Here is a 19,715-nt window from a genome sequence, read left to right as displayed (position 1 = left end):
CCTATACCACTTCTGCCCAGAGTGCTGAAGAAGATCAGGCACGACCGGGCCCAAGTCATCTTGGTGGCTCCGGATTGGGCACGAAGGTACTGGTATCCCGAGCTACTTAGTCTATTGATCGATCCCCCGATCCGACTGCCTCTTCAGGAAGACCTTCTGTCGCAGCAGCAGGGGACTGTCCTCCACCCGAACCTGTCCAGCCTCCACCTCCATGCGTGGAGATTGAGCGTCGGCAGTTGATGCCATTTGACTTGCCTCCTGAAGTCTGTAATGTTATTCTGGCAGCCAGGCGTCCCTCCACAAAATCGGTATACGCCTGCAGGTAGAACACATTTGTGGCATGGTGCACAGCAAAGGCTGTGGATCCCCTCTCTGCCCCTCTTTCTGAGGTTCTCCTCTTTCTTCTTTCCCTGGCCCAGCAGGGCTCTGCTCTGGGCACCCTCAAAGGATACCTTTCGGCTATTTCTGCTTTCTTACGGCTTCCTGATCAGCCTTCTCTTTTTAAATCCCCTGTTGTTTCTCGATTCTTTAAGGGCATTCCCCACATATTCCCTCCTGTCCCTTTCATAATGACTCAGTGGGATTTGAATCTAGCATTGACCTATCTGATGTGCGCTCCCTTTGAGCCACTTCATAATTGTCCCCTTCGTCTGCCGACGCTTAAGACTGCTTTCCTGGTTGCCATCACCTCTGCTAGAAGGGTGAGGGAGCTCCAGGCTCTCTCTTCTAAGCCTCCTTTCCTTTCATCCGGACAAAGTTGTTCTAAGGACTCGTCCTTCCTTTCTCCCTAAGGTGGTAACTGCCTTTCACATTGGCCAGTCTGTTACACTGCCCACCTTCTTTCCGCCTCCGCATCCCTCGTCTGGACCCAAAACGTGCGCTGTCCTTCTATCTGGACCTCACCAAACCGTTCCGGGTGGACGACCAACTCTTTATTGGCTACGTGGGTGCTAAGAAGGGGCGGGCGGTACACAAGCGAACCATCTCTCAGTGGGTCGTTTTGTGCATCAAGGCCTGTTATTCCTTAGCCAAAAAGGAACCTCCTGTGGGGCTGAGGGCCCATTCCACTCGGGCCACAGCGGCAACCACTGCCCTGGGCCGGGGAGTCCCCTTACAGGACATTTGTCAGGCAGCAACGTGGGCCTCGCTGCACATGTTTGCCAAACACTATTGCCTGGACAGCCAAGTCCGGAGAGACGGCTTCTTTGGCCGTTCTGTTCTCCAGGACTTTCTGGTGTGATTTTGGTTCGCAGACCCACCACCGGGGTTGGTATTGCTGGGGTATCTATTCTAAGGTGAGGAATCTAACTAACGTGTTTCTTTCAGATGAACAAGTTACTTAACTTTGGCAACGATATATCTGTAAGAAACATTAGTTAGTTAGATTCCTCACCGCCCCACCCATCCTCCCCGTTCTGAGAACCGATATCTAGGGTTGAGGTCATCCCTTTCTGGGCCCTAGAATTTTTGGCATCAGTGTCTGTCTCTTGCATGGCTCTGCGTTCCTGGCGCGGAAAGCTATGTACCAGAACTAACGTCGGCGCGCGATGGCGGCGTCTTAGTACTCCGACGTCATCCCGGCGATCACGACACGGAGCCGCAGACGACGCCTAGCGACGCGCAAGGGTATTGCTGACAAAAAATCTTTCCGGATCCAGCCTGACGCCTGGGGATATTCTAAGGTGAGGAATCTAACTAAGGTTTCTTACAGATATATTGTTACTGAAGGTAAGTAACTTGTTCATTTAGCAATATCCTTATAAAGGAATCCCCTTTGTTTTCCCCTATGGGGGTGGTAAGGATAGTGTCCCAGAATTTTCGGTGTCGAGGGGACGCTTGAGGACTTACTGTCAGAATGAGGGAATATAGGAAGGAAATGCACCCCTTAGCCGTTGTACCGGATTGTGCACATTTCTCTATTGGGCGCAGGTCTCTGGCTGCGGCCAGCCTCACCTGAGGTAGCTGCACCCAATGTTTAATCTGCACATAGTGATATTCTTCTGTAGGTAGTAGCTTAAACAGCCTTGCACATGCCGCAAAAGTGAGTAATTCCCCCCTTTTGTAAAGATCGGATTTCATGAGGCAGCCGCCTGCTCGCCAACATCAAAAGGTCCATCCTGGAGAGCTGGGGGGAAATCCGGGTTGAAGGGGGATGGAAAAGTCATCAGCAGCAATGTTTTGGGGAGGTTGGCCCACACCTGAAGAGTGGTGGCCATGGGGGTGCTAAGGTAGGCATTCAGCGGCCTGTCTCCTTTCTGTTTCCACAAAAGGTCCCATATGGTCCTGCCTTTTATCTGCAGATCTATATGGAGCCAATGATTCTCAGAGGCTTTGAGGGACCATTCAGTCAACACCCGCAGTTAAGCGGCCCTTTAGTACCTAATGAAGTCAGGCAGCACCGGTCCACCCTGGATAAGAGATCTCTTGGTCCCTGCCAATTGAATTTAGTTGTCATCTTTTTCAGTTTCACAAACCGCTCCCTTTCGACCGGGATCGGCAGGCCCTGCAAAAGATAAAGTAGACGGGGGAGGACATTCATCTTTAAAGCATTTATTCTGCCTATCCATGAGGTGTATGCAGAACCCCATTTGCTAAAGTCGCCTTTAAGCTGTCGCAGCAGGGGAGGGAAATTAGCTTTGTAAAGATCTGCTATTATGGGGGTGAGCTCGATACCCAGGTATGTAATTTCTTTACCTGTACATTGGAAGGGAGAAGTCTCCTCTAATGCTCCCAACACCTCCTGGGACAATGTCAGATTAAGTAAAAAAGGATTCAGCTAGGTTGACTTTAAATCCTGCGGCTTTTTCAAACGGAGTGAGCTCAGTTTGGAAAACCGGTAAAGAGATCGGTGATGGGGAGTAGGACATCATCTGCAAAAAGGGAGATTTTGTTAGTCAGTGCCGAACGTTACTCCTCGTATGTGTGGGTTCGCTCTTATCCGTACCTCTGATGGCTCTGTGCACAGGGGATAGGGGAAATCCATGCCTCGTTCCCTGCGAGAGACAGAAGGAGCCCGAGGCTACTCCATTTACCAAAACTCTGGTTCTAAGAGAGTGGTAGTTGGCCCGCACCATACCTATAAAAGTATCACTGAACCTGAATTGGCCCAACGTCTGCATTAAGAAGGACCGGCCTTCTCTGTGTCCAGTGAGAGGAGGGCTGCCGGGATGCATTTTTTCTGTACTTTCTCTGATATGTATGATTCTCCGTAAGTTATTGTGGGTTAGTTGTCCCTTGATAAATCCTGACTGGTCCTGATAAATTAAACCTGGCAATACATTTTCTAAGTGGCTGGCCAGAATTTTAGAGTATAATTTGGCATCTAGATTTAGGAGCGCTATCAGCCGATATGAGGAGCATGCTTTAGGGTCTTTCCCCATTTTAGGAATTAAGGTGACAAGAGCTTCTCCCATGATGGCTGCTACCCTTTGCGTGGTCACTATGTCATTAGAGAGGTTCACCAGGTGAGGAGTCCACTCCGGAGCGAATCTACGTTCGAAGTGAGCGTTCAGCCCGTCGCAACGTGGGGCCTTCTGCAGTTTGAACGCCTCAATCGCCTTTTGAACCTGTTCGCTTGAGATGGGTCTAATGAGTTCCTCATTAGTCGTGGGTGAAACCTGCAGGAGGTCAAGGGCCTCTAAGTACCCAATCTGATCCTGAGGCACCAGCGAGTCAGCAGAATAAAGAGTGCCATAAAATTACCCCAAAGGCGTTGGCTTTCCCCTCCTCACTAAAATGTGAGAAGCCAGCGTCATCCACTATTTGTTTGACATATTATTTTTCTTGTTTTTCCCTGAGCTGACGCGCCAGCAGTGTACCTATTTTGTTTCCCCCTTCGTAACCCTTGGCTTGTAGGCGTAAGTTAGTCTTTTCGGCCCGTTAGTCTTTTCGGCCCTGTTAGTATATATAGTCTGTAGCTTCCCCCTCAACAAAGTGACTTTCCGTAGGGTTTGAACCGATGGCCTCCCCTTGTGTGTTTTTTTCCGCCTTCTGTAATTCTCCCTCTAGCAGGAGCCTCTCCCCCCTCTGCTGGTTTTTGAGTGTGGTGGCCAACGCAATACATTTGCCCCTTATAACCGCCTTGAGGGCACCCAAATTATTTGTTTGAGAGGCAAGTGTGGGGTCATTTATATTGAAATAGTCTTTAATCTTTTTCCTTAGTTCATCCCTAAGGAGTCTATCCCTTCTAAGGAAATTAGGGAAGTACCATCTAGCGTGCTTCGATCGAGGGGCCAGCCAGTTGAAAACTATCTCAAGGGGGGAATGGTTTGAGAGACATATCGGGTGAAAGTGGGTCCCCGAGACTGTGTAGTACAGTGATTGACTAATAAAAATATGGTCAATTCTAGAATAAGTTCTGTGGGAGTGAGGGAAAAAAGGAGTAGTTGCGTGACGTGGGGTAGAAACCCCTCCACGCATCCATCAAGCCCAAACGATGAATGGCAGCTTTAAGCAACTCGCTGAAGACCCCTCCTGCTGATCTATGCAGGTGTGTCATTGTAGGAAGGTGGATATCTGACTATGGTTACCCCCAACTTTTCGCCTAGTGTCTAGCTGGTTTTTCGACTTAGTTGGCCTGAGATCCTGCCATTCAGGGTCTCAGGCTGTCTGCTCGCTCTTTAAAATGGACTCCATGTACCCTAGGTACATACCCAATTGGTAAGGATCACCTTATTGGACCCTGTACAGTGTACCCAGGGCATAGGTGTACCCTAGGCCTACCAGGAGCTATAGCATGTATTATGCCACCCCTGGCCTGGCCTTACAATCAGACACAACTGGCTGATCACTCAGCTGGGGCAGGGTCGTGTAATCACCCCTTGCTTAGATATAGTATACCTATATCTACACTCACAATAGACACGTGTACCTATCAGCCACTCCTATGGCAGTCCTTAACAATCCTGGAGGCAGAGTGCTTGGTAACATGTGAGATGGTGCTCTAGCATGAGCTGAGCCTGTCTGCAGCTTTCGGAACCATGTCCTTATAGCTGTTCTATGATATCGCCTACCATATACTCTTAAGTACCTTATAATCTAACACGGTTATGGTAACTATGGTTTGGCTTTATCGAAACATGTCGTGTAAGGTGTCTAACACTTTGGAATAATACCCCCATACCATTTCTGTTGATGAGGATATTATTCCTCCCTTCTAGAGGGAGAGACATGTTAAAATCCTACTTTGCTGTTAACTCTGACCAAAGCCTCAGCATCACAAAATGGATGCTGCTGCCACAGACACGAGTCTCACCTCCTGCAGCTGGGAGCCCTCCCAGCCAGGGAGGCCTGGACAATAGGTTTCCTGCTTGGGGAGGTGCTAGCACCTCCCCAGACAGACTTTAGTGTATTGGGGCAGGGAGGGCTGAATGAAACGAGACACTGCCTGGGGCACACAAGGTGTCCCATGCATAGTCCAGTTCAAACCGGTGCTGGGGCACTCCAGCCCCAGTCCTGGTGCGAAACTGGACAAAGGGGAGGGGGTGTAACCACCCCCCTCCCTGGTCCCACCCATAGGAGGGACCTAGCAGGTAACCCAGCCCCCCAGATTAGTATAAGAGTGGGAGCTTAGTCCCTAGGACTTTGGATTATCCTGAACCTGCATCTTGAACAGAAACTCTGGACCTTCGACATTCTACTACGGAAGAAGACTGTAGAATCTCCCTTGTGGCCAAGGAGTGACCACCCTGGGCAACCAGCCACCATCCAGCGGCCACTGCTTGCTTTGCGACTGATCCTACGAGGGACGACTGCAGAGACTGACCAGCGCGGTGACTTCCAGACACCTCTGAACTAGATCCACATCTACAGCAAAGCTGAGACCCGTGGAGGCAACGAGGGACGTGGGACCGGCGACTTGGGAAAAGCGGCTAGTAACTGACTAGCGCGACTTCTGAGGCTTCCTCGAGGCTGTGCTTGGGGAATTGAGAAGCCCCAATCCCAAGCACCATCTGCAAAGAAGATCAGCTGCCCCCACTTCACATGTTCTGCGTGGGGCCCTTCTGCACCTGAGTTGCTCGACGTGTTGTCCGGTTGCTGGCCCGTTGGCTAGCGACCTCTGTGACGACGAACCTTCAATTTTGCCTTGCTGGTCTGGCTCCTTCAGACTGGCACCCGCTCCCCTGTGAAAGGGAAGCACCCCAGACCTTCCTGGTCTGCGACAGAAGCAAGTCCTCCATCCTGCGTGGGTTGGGCTTGCCAAGGCTTGTTGGGTCCTAACTCGACACCGACGCCGCCGACAGCAAGAGCCTTCGTGGGACAGCTCGCCTCCTGGTTCTGGTCGTCCTCGACGCCTCCTGGTACCCGTGGCTGCTGCGACAAGCTTCACCTCTTCACAACATCGCCTGGTTCCTTCCTGGCTCCTGGCTGGTGACCTAGACTCTGTCCCCTCTGCTTGCAGGTGTCCTCCTTCCGGATTCCATCCTTGGAATCCACCGGACACTCTTCACTGACTGCCGGTCATTAACTTTCTTCAGGCATCCATAGAAGTCGACGACGAAACCCGACGCAAGTTCACACCTATGCACCCGCAGCCCGTGGGCTAGGTAATTTGAGTACTCCGGTGCTCACAAGGGTATTGACTATCCAAGTGTCTAGTTTCCAAGTCTCTAACTCCTAGTTCCTTCCGAAGTGTCCTAAAATTCTTAATTTCTAAATACTACTATTTCTATCGACTTTAACGCATTACGCGTGTGTGTTTCCACTCTGCACCTGAATCCCGTGGGCCTCCCACTGCCTAGCAACTGTTAGGATAGTGTAGCCCCAGCGATTCCCTAGGCCTAGGCCTATCCTGTGTTCGTGACAGTGGTTCTTATACCACTTACTTAGTATATGGTTTGCGTGGCCCCTAGGGCTTCACTGTATTACTTACCTGTGTGACTTACGTATGCTTAAATAAGATTGTGTTGTACTTACCTCGAATCTCATAAAGAGTGCTGAGGGTGTTTTGACTAGAATAAATACATTCTATTTTTATAGTATATCTGTTGTGGTGTCCTTTCATTTGGTATTCAAGGGGTTGCAAATGGTATAACAGCTGGCTTCACATGCCATACAGAGTTTAGCCTAAGACTGCTCTTGTCCATGCTACCACTAGGATAGCTGGTCTATAAGGTTGACTTTACAACCAATCACCATAAGGGTTGTTTGGACTGATACAAGGTGTACACTAGAACTAGTGACATCATATATCAGGCCAACTTCTCACATTGGTGAGCAGCGGTTGGGATCTGAGCTTGCTGCCGTAATACCATTGCAATCTTGAGATATCAAATTGAAAGATCACAAAGATATTTATAAGGTACATATAACATAGCTTATAAATACTTAAGTTCTACTGAACTTAGTTGTTGTAGGTTGAAGGGCCTAGCACACCCTGACTACAACTACTAGAGAGGTTTTAGTAGGTACAACTAGTGTAGGTAGGTGCACACACCACACCCTCACTAGATCATGTCTCTGAGAGGAGATCAAGTTGATTCTCTCTCAGGAGGGGGATATCCTAGAAAGATACCCTCTAGATATGATACCCTAACTTTTCAGGAGATGAGACAATTGTGTACCTCCAGAAAGTTAAAACAGGGTTCAAACCCTACCCTCATTTATCTAGTGGAGATCTTAGAAGAGTATGATGCTCAGAGAGCCTCCCAGGATGGTGCCTTAGGTACCAATGAGGGCCTGCCCTCTGCAGAAGATTCCCCTCACAATACTGATCAAGAAGAGTCAGCAGGGACTTTAGAAGATGAGTTAGACAGCCAGGTACCAGTTAGGAGACTTAGCCAGGCTAATTTAAGCCTACATGGGAGTCTGACTGGGGTCCCCCCATTCAGACCCTCAGGTGGACTTAACCAGAGAAGCAGGAGAGGAAGATCCCCCTTAAGGGAATCTATCCACTCCCATGTCTCTAATAGCGCCAATGCCTCTTCTCACAAGTGAATAACTTCTCCACAGAGAAAAGAGCATCAGGCCAGAATGAGGGAAGCCAATCTGAGGATTGAAAGGGAAGAACTTGCCCTTGCCAAAGAGAAGCTTGCTCTGGCCAGAGAGCAAAAGTTAAGTGGGCTAGGACTCACTGGTGGCAGCAACATTCCTAAAAACAGGGATAGGTCTTATGACCATAGAAACCTAAGCAGGATAGTCCCCCCATATCAGAATGGGGATGACATCCACAAGTGGATGACTGCTTTGGAGAGGGCCTGCAAAGTACAGCAGGTACCCCAGAGTCAGTGGGCAGCTATTTTGTGGCTCTCCTTTTCTGACAAAGGTAGAGAAGCTCCTCACAGTTAGTGATGAGGATGCTGACAATTACAAAGTCCTGAAGAGTGCTCTGATAGATGGGTTTGGCTTAACCACTGAGCAATATAGGTTGTTGTTCAGAGACACCCAGAAGACACAGACACAGACCTGGTCTGATTTTGTGGATTGTGCCACTAAGGCTTTGGAAGGTTGGTTAAATGGCAGCAAGGTGCAGGACTATACAGGATTGTACAACTTGATTATGAGGGAGCAGATCCTTAATAATTGTCAAAACCAGCTTCTCTATCAACACCTGGTAGACTCAGATTTGACCTCTCCCCAGGGGTCAGGACCAGGATTAGGCCTAAATATCAGGGTGGTGACCAAAAGCCTCAAGAGAAGGGTGGGGATAAAACAAAAGAGAAAACTTCCTCAGGGCCCCAAAACTCCACACAGGGTGGTGGGTCCCAAGCTCCCTCCTCTACCACAGTTAAAAAGCCTTACTGCCATGAATGTCAAATTCCTGGGCATTGGAAAACTGACAGCAGTTGCCAAAAGGCTAAAAACAGAACTGTTCCTCCAATTACTCCTGTAACACCACCTATTACTGTCAGCAGTAATCCCCCAGGTGGTCGGAGTGCCCCCAAAAATGTGGTTGGGTTTTCTTGGGGAACACAGGTGGACCCTGGCTTAGCCAAGTCCCCTACAGCAGCTACTCTTGTCTGTGATGGTGGCATGGGGTTTGCCAACTTCACTGCCTGTCCCAACACTTTGGGTAGGTACAGACAGGAGCCCTACATCAATGGTAGAAAAGCTGAGGCCTACAGAGACACTGGAGCTAGCATCACAATGGTGACCAACAGGCTAGTCCCCTCTGAGCAGCTTTTGCCGGGTTTCTCATACCAGGTAACTAACATTGATGGCAAACAGAACAGTCATCCCATGGCAGAGGTATGTCTCAACTGGGGTGGTGTCATTGGCCCTAAGAGGGTGGCAATGTCCCCAACCTTGCCTGTAGACTGCTTACTGGGGAATGACTTGGAGCTTTCAGCTTGGGATGGAGTTGAACAAGACACCCATTCTAAAATGGTAGGCCTTTCACAAAAGGGTAGTGGGGTTGTGCCAGCCACAACCCCTGTCCAAGTAGATTTCCTCCCTGAAAAGGTTGGAAGGGCAGTGGTAGCCACAGCCCAGGCAAAGACAGACTTCCCTGTAGAGATTGGCAGAGCTGTGACAGTCACAGCTCAAACCGAAACTGAGGGCCCCCCTGAAAAGGTTGGCAAGGCTGTAATGGTCTCAGCCTATACTCAGACTGACATAGGTGTAGTGAAGCCTGAAACTATGGATCACTCCACACAAACCGAGAGTAGTGGGGAGGAAGAAAAGTCTCCCTCTCCCCAGACATTAGGAAAAGGTCAGCCTCCTCAGGGAGCTGACCTCACCCCTTGTGAAGGAACTGCCCCAGAGGTAGCCAGTCCTGGCCTGGCAGAGCCTCTGATGTCAGTGGACCCTTCCAAGGTGGGACCCAGTCTGGTGCAGGTAGCCTGCCTCTCTCTACCCTGCCTCAGTCAGCCCAGGGCTGCAGAGGTCAGGGAGGCCAGTGGACCCCAAGAGGGCCCCTGTCCACAAGAACCCCCCCCCATCAAAAAAATGAGGATTGCCTGGCTAGTAGCCCTAGCCAGGTGATGGTTAAAAACCTTCCTGAGGGATCTCCTTTACAGGTAGTTAGGGACCTCCCCCAGAGGGATTCTGTTGGGCACAGGCAAATATGGGACCATAGGGCCCGAAACCTGACCTGTCCCTCCAGTAAGCCCACAAAAGGGGCCCAGCCTTCAGCTTTAGGTAGCCAGAGACTGACCCTGAGAGCACAGTGCAACTCAGTTAAAGAAAGAAAGGCATCCATGGTGGAGGATGATTGGAGGAAGCTGAGGCCTCACTTTGAGGACACTCACTTCAGTACTCCATCTCAACACCAGCCTTTTACTTTGCGAAGACACACCAAAGGTAGAGATTCCCTCTGGTGGAGACCCTTTGATACCTTTAGGGTGAGGGATTGCTTAGTGGACCATGAGACAGGGGGTAACCATGCCAGTGCTGGTTCTTCCTTATATGGCCACTTAGGCGTTGCAGAAGCAATGGAACGCGGGGCTCTCGGAACCGCGGACGGCGGCTGGCTGTCAGTATGTGGTCATGGCGGCGGGCACACTCAAGGCCATTACCTGCCTCTATCAGAGAATGGCCACGGAACATCTGGCTCCTTTGACTGCATTGAGGGATGAGTGGGAGACCGATATCGGGAAACCTATCCCGGAGCTGACGTGGCCTAAGTTGCAGAGACGGGCATGGAAGAGTACGCGTAATGCCCGGTTTCAGCTGGTGCAGTATTTCACCCTGCATAGGGCATACCTGACGCCAGCTAAATTGTTTCAGTACTTTGGGGGGCCCACACCGCAATGCCCTCGTTGTGGGGAGGAGGGGGCTGACTTTAAGCACATGTTTTGGTCCTGTGATGCTTTAAGCTGCTACTGGGAGGGGGTTGTCGGCTGCCTGGCCCAAGTGACGGGGCGGGACCTGCGGGTGGAGATGGGAGTTTGTTTGTTGCTATGGTTCCCACACACGCCGCGCACGAAAACCACGAGCAAGTTTTGCGATCTGGGGTTGGTGGTGGCCAAAAGAGAAATTACCCTCCACTGGAAGTCAAAGACGGGTCCCAGCTTCACGAGGTGGAGAACGACCTTCACCAAGTGGGCGAGTAGCGAGGGCACGCTCCGGCTGCAGCTTGCGCATCGGGGAAGTGATGACAAGGCTCTGGCCTTGGCCCGGGCATGGGAAGCGCTAGTGGTCGACCTCCAGGGGTGGGGACTAGAGGAGGGGGACCCTGAGGCACTGGAACACCCGGCAGGAACCTAGGGGTGAGGAGAGGCTAGCTGATTTGATCATGGGGGCCAGGGGCTTTCCCTTTCCTTTTCCTTTCTGCTGGGGGCCTGGTTGTGGTGGTGGGGGGGTTCGTGGCTCCTAACACAGCTGCCTCTGAAAGAGGTTTATCCTGGTATCGGGCGTCTCGGCACACTGACATGTGGGAGGGGGGGGGGGTGAGTTCATTTTGGGGACAGTGCATTGGTAGTTGGAAGTGGCCCGGATTGAACTTGGATATAGCACTATTTGCCGATGGCGGCCACTGACCTGATTTACATTGTGTATGTCAATTGTGATTGAGTAATGCAATAAAAATTGTTTTTGCAAAAATAAATATGGCCACTTAGGCAACAGAGGCTTACCTGGTCAAGGACAGCCTTATCTCCTTTCGTTTGGGGGGGGTTGTGTAGGAAGGTGGATATCTGACTATGGTTACCCCCAACTTTTCGCCTAGTGTCTAGCTGGTTTTTCGACTTAGTTGGCCTGAGATCCTGCCATTCAGGGTCTCAGGCTGTCTGCTCTCTCTTTAAAATGGACTCCATGTACCCTAGGTACATACCCAATTGGTAAGGATCACCTTATTGGACCCTGTACAGTGTACTTAGCTCGAATCTCATAAAGAGTGCTGAGGGTGTTTTGACTAGAATAAATACATTCTATTTTTATAATATATCTGTTGTGGTGTCCTTTCATTTGGTATTCAAGGGGTTGCAAATGGTATAACAGCTGGCTTCACATGCCATACAGAGTTTAGCCTAAGACTGCTCTTGTCCATGCTACCACTAGGATAGCTGGTCTATAAGGTTGACTTTACAACCAATCACCATAAGGGTTGTTTGGACTGATACAAGGTGTACACTAGAACTAGTGACATCATATATCAGGCCAACTTCTCACATTGGTGAGCAGCGGTTGGGATCTGAGCTTGCTGCCGTAATACCATTGCAATCTTGAGATATCAAATTGAAAGATCACAAAGATATTTATAAGGTACATATAACATAGCTTATAAATACTTAAGTTCTACTGAACTTAGTTGTTGTAGGTTGAAGGGCCTAGCACACCCTGACTACAACTACTAGAGAGGTTTTAGTAGGTACAACTAGTGTAGGTAGGTGCACACACCACACCCTCACTAGATCATGTCTCTGAGAGGAGATCAAGTTGATTCTCTCTCAGGAGGGGGATATCCTAGCAACTGTTAGGATAGTGTAGCCCCAGCGATTCCCTAGGCCTAGGCCTATCCTGTGTTCGTGACAGTGGTTCTTATACCACTTACTTAGTATATGGTTTGCGTGGCCCCTAGGGCTTCACTGTATTACTTACCTGTGTGACTTACGTATGCTTAAATAAGATTGTGTTGTACTTACCTCGAATCTCATAAAGAGTGCTGAGGGTGTTTTGACTAGAATAAATACATTCTATTTTTATAGTATATCTGTTGTGGTGTCCTTTCATTTGGTATTCAAGGGGTTGCAAATGGTATAACAGCTGGCTTCACATGCCATACAGAGTTTAGCCTAAGACTGCTCTTGTCCATGCTACCACTAGGATAGCTGGTCTATAAGGTTGACTTTACAACCAATTACCATAAGGGTTGTTTGGACTGATACAAGGTGTACACTAGAACTAGTGACATCATATATCAGGCCGACTTCTCACAGTCGTGTCGAGTATCGGATCCCATATCAAATTGAAATCGCCCAGTAAAATGATATCTCCTGTGACGAAACTCTCCAGTGTCAATAGAAATGTGTAGAGGAAATCCAGTTGTCTTGAATTGGGCGTGTAGACCGTGGCAATTGTACATGGCCTTCCTCCAAGGTCCCCTCTAACCATCAAGAATCTCACCGCTTTATCAGCATTAGTGGTGTGGGGCTAGAAGGGCACCGAAGTGTGGAAAAGAAGGGCCTCCCCATTCTGCTTAGTGGTGGCTGAGGAGCAAAAAATGAGTGGGTAAGCTTTATGCGTCAGGCGTTGCTCTTCACTTTTTTTGAGGTGGGTTTCTTGCAGGGCCGCTATGCTAATGTGATGGTCTAATAAGAATTTCCATAGACGTTGCCTCTTATTGGGGGAATTGAGTCCCCTAACATTGCAAGACATGCAGTTAACTGACATTTAACAGTGGGTAAAAAAAATCTCTGCTCCAAGGAGCTAGTGATTAGCTCTCCCCATGGACGACATCCACCCCCCCTCTCATCCCCCTCCCCAGTTGTCCTTATTATAACAAGCATACGTTTGACCACCATGATACAGAACTTAAAAAACAGATGCAAACAATAACTTTGAGTTGTGTGGTCCCCCATCCCAGTGGAGAACCTCACTTTGAGCGACTCCAGGGGCGAGCTCACTTCCGCTTCCAGAGCCCCATTTGCAAATCTTCTAAGGCGATTGATTTCTATCACATGTTCAACTTTTAACTTTAAACACAATTTAACCAATAAGAGGCAAATTACGCTGAGTGTCTTCCGCTGTGAAAGTCTCGGGACCGGGTTTGTCAGATAAGGGACATCACCACCGTGACTGTTGTTTCCTGACCCACCTTCGGGGCGCTTTAAGTTTGAAATGAACCAAAAGTTCAAAGACTCCCCCAGTGTCACTCCGTTGCTCTCGTCCCCCCTCGTCCGGGCATCTGCCAGGGGCCCACCCCCGTCGCTCACTCGGTTGTTCCACTCTTTCGTCCCTCGAAGTTGACATGTGTCGGGGGTGGGGGGGGCGGGGGGAGGGGGTGATCTTGGGGCCCAATAGGTCCGCGGCCTCCTCTAACTCTGTGCAGTGGAGGTGCTTGTTTTTTTTTTTTGTTTGTTTTTGGCGGCAGAGTTTTATATAGCGCGAACTTGACCTGAATCCAGTCGGGTATCAGAGCGCTTTCCATAGCACCAGTTACGTTACATGAGGACACACATTCATTTTTTGTTAGGCACGGGGAGATTACGTGATTTGCCCAGAATCACAGGAGGTTCAGCGTCATTACCGAGACTCGAACCCAGTTCCGCAGGTCTGAGGTCGAGCGCCCTAGCGGTTAGGCCAACTCCTCTCCTGTCCAACAGGAAAGCTATGCCGAAGGGGTAGGTCCATCTGTATTTTATTTGACTTTCTCTCAGGACCTCAGTGATCATCAGAAACTGCTGCCTTCGGGCTAGTGTGGCTTGGGGCCACATCCTGGAAAAGTGAGCATGATGTGTTCTGGAACGTTATCTTGTCATTGATTCTCGCTTTCTGGAGGATCATTTCTTTCACTTTGAAGGAAATGAATTTAGCCAGAACATCTCTGAGCCTCCTGTTGTCTCCTTGAAGCCGCGGACCAGTTCTGTGGACTTGCTCCAACTGGACCTCTGGGCTATCCCCCTCCCAGGACTGTGGAGAAGAAACCCACCATGAATGCCTCTAGATCAGGGCCCTCACAGCTCTCTTCCAGGCCCCTTAACGTCTCCGGGATCGTATTTCAAGGTCTTCACACTTGAGCACTGTGGCCCGCAGCTGGCCGCGTAGGTCAGCGGAGCTCTCCTCCAGGGGTTTCAAATGATCTGCTAGCTCCTGGCATTTTGTTTCAAGGTCCATTGTACGTGTCCCAACCAAGTCCACATCCGCCTGTAGGGCCACCAGCTTTGCTCTCATTTCTGCTCTGAACGCGTCAAAGAAGGCATCTATGTCAGCTTTGATGTCTTCCCGCAGCTCCTTTTTTAAGTCCCTTAATGATGCCAATAGGTCCTCACATGTGAGAGCCATGCTGCCTCTGGGCTGCGCTTCTCCTTCCCTGTCTGCCCCTGCACCAGCTGGGGCAAAGTAGCTGTAGACTCTGTTACTGTGAGCCTTCTTTGGTGGCATAGGGGACAGGGCGTTTGCTCAGCTTGGGCCATCCTCCAGTCTGTCTGGCACGTGCCCAATGTGGATGGGGGCACTGTATTCTGCGACGCCGCACCAGCCAGTAAGGTCGGGAAGATCACAAATGGCTAACCAGGGGCCTCACTGTGCTGCCAGCACTCACTGTCTCATATTAGCTCCCTTTCCTGGGGTGATCAAATGTTGTATGCAGGTAGCCTCCTTTGTTCGTGCCCTTCAGGGTTGAGGACCTCTCCCCATGCCTGTCAGCCCATCGTTCGCTTTGCCATGTTCCTACTCCCTGGTCAGCTCCATCTTGAGGTCAGGCAATGTCCTGTGGACGTCAGGAGACCAGGCCATTAGAATTCATGCCCTCACTATAGGTGAGTGTCTGCCCCCTTTGGGGGCCCCAGCACCCCCCCCCCTTCAATTGCCACTGGTGTCTCCACCAGGCGGTCCGCTCCTCCACCGCGTCCATCGGCAGATCCGCCCCAGGGGGGCGAGATATCTCGCCGGGGTGCACCACATGCTTCGTACCAGAAACTCACCACCACCCCTCTTCACTTCCCGGGCGAACGGTGGCTTCTGTTTTGCAGGGCCTCGCTAATTGCTGCTCACCTCCTTGTTCACGGCATTAGCCGCATCCGCATTACTGGTATGCACAGGCCTCACTGCATCGAGCCTCCGGCAACAACTTTTCAGCAGTAAGCAAGAACACCTGATGCCATCCGGCGGTCTCGCCGCCCAGTGCAAAACATTACTTTATTTAAAAAGCAAACAAAGACGGAAGAGCGTTTGAAAAGAAGGAAGGGTATATGATGTTTGCAGTTTGTTCAATGTGCCTATGCTACATTTGTCACGAAGAGGTAAGTTAAAATCTAATTTTCTTAAAATGGAAGAGATCATTGTGTCTGCATAGACCAAGACACTAAGAAACATACAGCAACAGCTAAGTAGAATAGCTTTTTCTTGCTTGTATATAAAGATGAAAAGGCTAAACCTGGCCAGTTGAAGTAACCTGGAAGGCATGGGAGGAGCAGACTTGAGAATGGTGGGGATAGTATGGTATAGTGGGATGGGCGATGTATTGTCATGCACACTGATACATGGAGGAAATCTAAGACCTATGGTGGTGGGAGTGAGGCGTGAAACTGGGGAAGTGGGAGGAGGTTGAAAGGACGAGGACACCTTGTGATTTCAACTTTGGAATCTACTTCTGGTCTGTGGGCTGCTTACAGTGTGGTCACATAAATTGCTGTGCTTCTGTTCATTGAACTAGTTGTATCTATGAACATGCTAATGTTAAAAAGGTTAATGTAAGAGGCCAAAAGTACTCTGTTGTACAGGCGTGGAAACAAGACAGACCTTTTAGTCCTGGATGCCTTCCCTAATTTGAACATGAAAAGTTGTGATCCTTCACTAGACAACTTGTAACTAAAGCTTAAAGATGGCTCCTTGTGTTTGCTTTGCTTGGAAGGTTGAAGTTGGATGAAAAAACCCTGAAATATTTACTACTGTTTACGATTGATGTTCCATTTCTTGTTATTCCTCCCAGGATATAACTATTTTTTTTCTCTCTCAAGGGTGTAACTTTCAGGGTGGAAAACAGTGATTTAGTAATAGCTCGAATTCTTCACGGCGGAATGATTGATCGACAAGGACTTCTTCATGTTGGAGACATTATTAAAGAAGTCAATGGACATGAAGTGGGAAATAGTCCAAAAGAACTGCAAGAATTATTAAAAAGTATTAGTGGTAGTGTTACTTTGAAGATTTTGCCTAGCTACCAAGATTCAGTAGTTCTCCAGCAGGTCAGTATTTCCGAATTGTTATCTGAAGTAATTTATCAAAACATGTTTATCATAGATTTTATTTTGTATAAAGTAACATCTTTGATTTATATGCCAGTAGTAATTTTATTATTACCATTTACTCCTACATCTGGCTCATTTATTTTCTTAACTGCTGGGAAAACGCCACTCTCGGGCACTTTATTGTGACGTTTTTGTGGCCACATTTGTTTTAAAACATATGGTGGGGAACTGGAGTTCTTTCCCAAGGTATTTTCTCTGAGTCACTCTAATATTTATAATTGGCAGTACATTGATGAACATCTGTGGGATTGTTTAAATAACACAATGTTAAATGAATACTAGAAAATAGGCCCAATAATACAGAATGCCCCCTTTAAAAAAAAAAAAAAAAAGTAAACAATCCGCCAAATTGATCATAACAGAATATTTGGCTCTGCTATATTTAATTTTGTCCTTTAAAAAAAGAATCAAGACCTATTTTAATAATAAACACTGTGGAGCATTCAAAACAGACCCTGCCTGCTTTAAGCATATTTGAGACTGCGGTGTCCCACCAAACACCAGCACAGTTGCAGACAATTTAGTCATTTGGAGAAATGGAAAGATAATGATAAACTAGGATTACTTGCAAGTAACTTTTCTTCATCAACATGGGATTCTACTATTCTTAAACTTTAAACTAGAGTAGCATGCTAGCAGAGCTTTAAATGTGCAATTTGGGGTACTATGTATTTGTCCTCTCAGTTGTCGCAAGAGTTTTCTGCTGTGGATGAAGAATGTTTGGTCATAAGGCCTCTTCCCTCAGAAGTTCTGGACAGAAGTTGGTTGAGGAGCAGACAAGGTCTTGAACCAAAGCAGACTGGATCTGTGGTGAAGTCTTATTGATGAACTGAAGCACCTGAGAATCTGCATCCCCCTCACATGCTGAGATTAGTCTAATCTTTTCTGCAGTTGGCAGTGAAGGGTCTGGTGATGAGAGATGGTAACGATCCTCTTCGGAACATATGAGAACTAGCTCTCTGGAAGAAACCTTGAGTTACTGGGACATGTGGTATGTTGAGGGGTCATCAAGGAAAAAAAAAATCACTGAGTTTTAAAAAGAACCCTCAATCACCAACCTAGTTGGTGACATGCTTCATCATTGGGTTCCTACCAGAGAGGCCGAGTGCCTCTTTGGTGTGCTACAACGCCTGTTTACAGCGGAGCTGGGTTTTTTCGGTGATGTGAATGTGCAAAAAGTGTGTGCAGAGAAGTGATTTAAAAAATAAAAAAAATGCCTTGGGTTTATCCAAAGAACTTTATTGGCGGAAAACCTGTCATCAATAAAAGCAATTGTGGAGGATAATTAACTGGCTAATTTTACCAGATGTATCCTAAAGTTAAAAGTAAAAATGGTCAACATGTTTCTGCCTCTGTATGCTTCTAGCAGGGCATTCGTCAGGACCAACCCACAATGACGGTGTGCGCACGCTAAGGCGCACACTAACCTTTGGGGGAAATTGAACCGGAATAACTCACGGTTTCTGTGAACGTCTTCAGGATTTCTGAAAATCGTATATTTCTGTAAAGACAGAAAATACTGAAGGACAGCACTAGTCACATACCATACATAAAACTTTTTTGTGCTTGCACATACCCATGAGTGATTTCCATTGTGCTAGTATTACATGCTCTTAGAACTATAACGAAGAGTACTCTATGGATGAAGGATTATGGTGCCATATTAGTGACATCAACCTATTAGCCCTCATGTAGTTATATATGTTAGAACTGACCCGGGAAAGATACCGGGCTCTTTGTTAGGGTGACCAGACGTCCCGGTTTTGCCCGGACGGTCCCCGTTTTTTGTGAAATGTCCCCGTGTCCCGACACTGTACTCCAATGGAGTCAAATGTCCCCGTTTTAGAACAGTGTCCGGGTTGAACAAAGAAATGTCCCGGTTTTTCACTGTTCCGGTTGCGCGCATGCTCTGTTTGCACAGCTTGGTGACGTCACTGAGGTGAGCGCTGTAGCAGGAAGGGAAATCCTTTGAAGAGAGACATGTTCTCTCGGGATTTCCCTTCTCTTTGTCTACACAGCGCCTCCTACGTCATCATGCAGCTGGTTAGAACCACCTGTGACCGGCATGACCCTGATTTTACAGCCTGCAGCAATCCACCGTGACCCTGCTCTGCCTTAAAGCGAGCGAGGGTCAGACAGTCTCAAACTACAGCAGAATCCAGCAGCAGCTTCGTGACGCCTCCCCAGCCCTACCAGCACCGTCGGGACACTGCCTTGCATCAGAGCTGCATCATCCAGGAATCCTTGCCCTCCCAGCCTGCAAGCCCGCAACGTGTATTTTAACCCTGAGAGTTTTATCCGCACCAGTGCTGGCTTCCTGGGGGCGCCGTGTAGCGTTTCTTTCCCCCAGCAATTACCAGGCCTCACATAAATGTCAAGAGTGTGATTAATTATCTTCCTGGAGAGAGATCAGCATTTTGTATAGTTGAGGTTTTGACTTGGCTGAAGTTAGTGCAGAGGGTTAATATGCCTGCTGCAAAGAACGTGTACCAAGTAGATTACAGAGAGCATATGATGTAAACAGATCAGCAGGGTTACTGCTTTCAAAAGAGACATTTTTTTGCTACTTGCAATTTATAACTTAAAGTCCTAATATAAAATAGTGAGCTATTAACTTTCATCCTAGAACTGCATACACACTGCAAAGTATACATTATTAGAACATTGATTAATGTTTCAAAAAGGGTTAATCTGGCTAGAAATCGATTCTTAATATTAAAGAAAACTCCCAACTATGCTGTTTCTTTTTCGACTCTGCGTTTGTGCTTCTCCACACCAAGCACTCTTAAACTATACTGCCTACCAGTATGGATGACATGTGACTCCTACACTTTCAGTCCTTTGGCTTATGTAACATTTCCTATACAC

The 19,715-nt window shown here is 48.3% G+C and overlaps 1 protein-coding gene across 2 annotated transcripts in view; it reads left to right on the top strand.

Annotated features, from left to right (window-relative positions):
* The window catches only part of PALS2 (protein associated with LIN7 2, MAGUK p55 family member), an 814,942-nt gene that overhangs the window by 294,096 nt on the left and 501,131 nt on the right, over positions 1 to 19,715 (top strand). For both annotated transcript variants that reach the window (XM_085631658.1, XM_085631659.1), the window contains exon 6: positions 16,557 to 16,784. In XM_085631658.1, coding sequence (XP_085487784.1) covers positions 16,557 to 16,784 — 228 coding nt within the window. The remainder of the gene's footprint in view (positions 1 to 16,556; positions 16,785 to 19,715) is intronic.

Source organism: Triturus cristatus, chromosome 10 (assembly GCF_964204655.1).
Source record: "Triturus cristatus chromosome 10, aTriCri1.1, whole genome shotgun sequence".
NCBI classification, from domain to species: Eukaryota; Metazoa; Chordata; class Amphibia; order Caudata; family Salamandridae; genus Triturus; species Triturus cristatus.
This window is presented reverse-complemented; position numbering and strand designations above follow the sequence as displayed.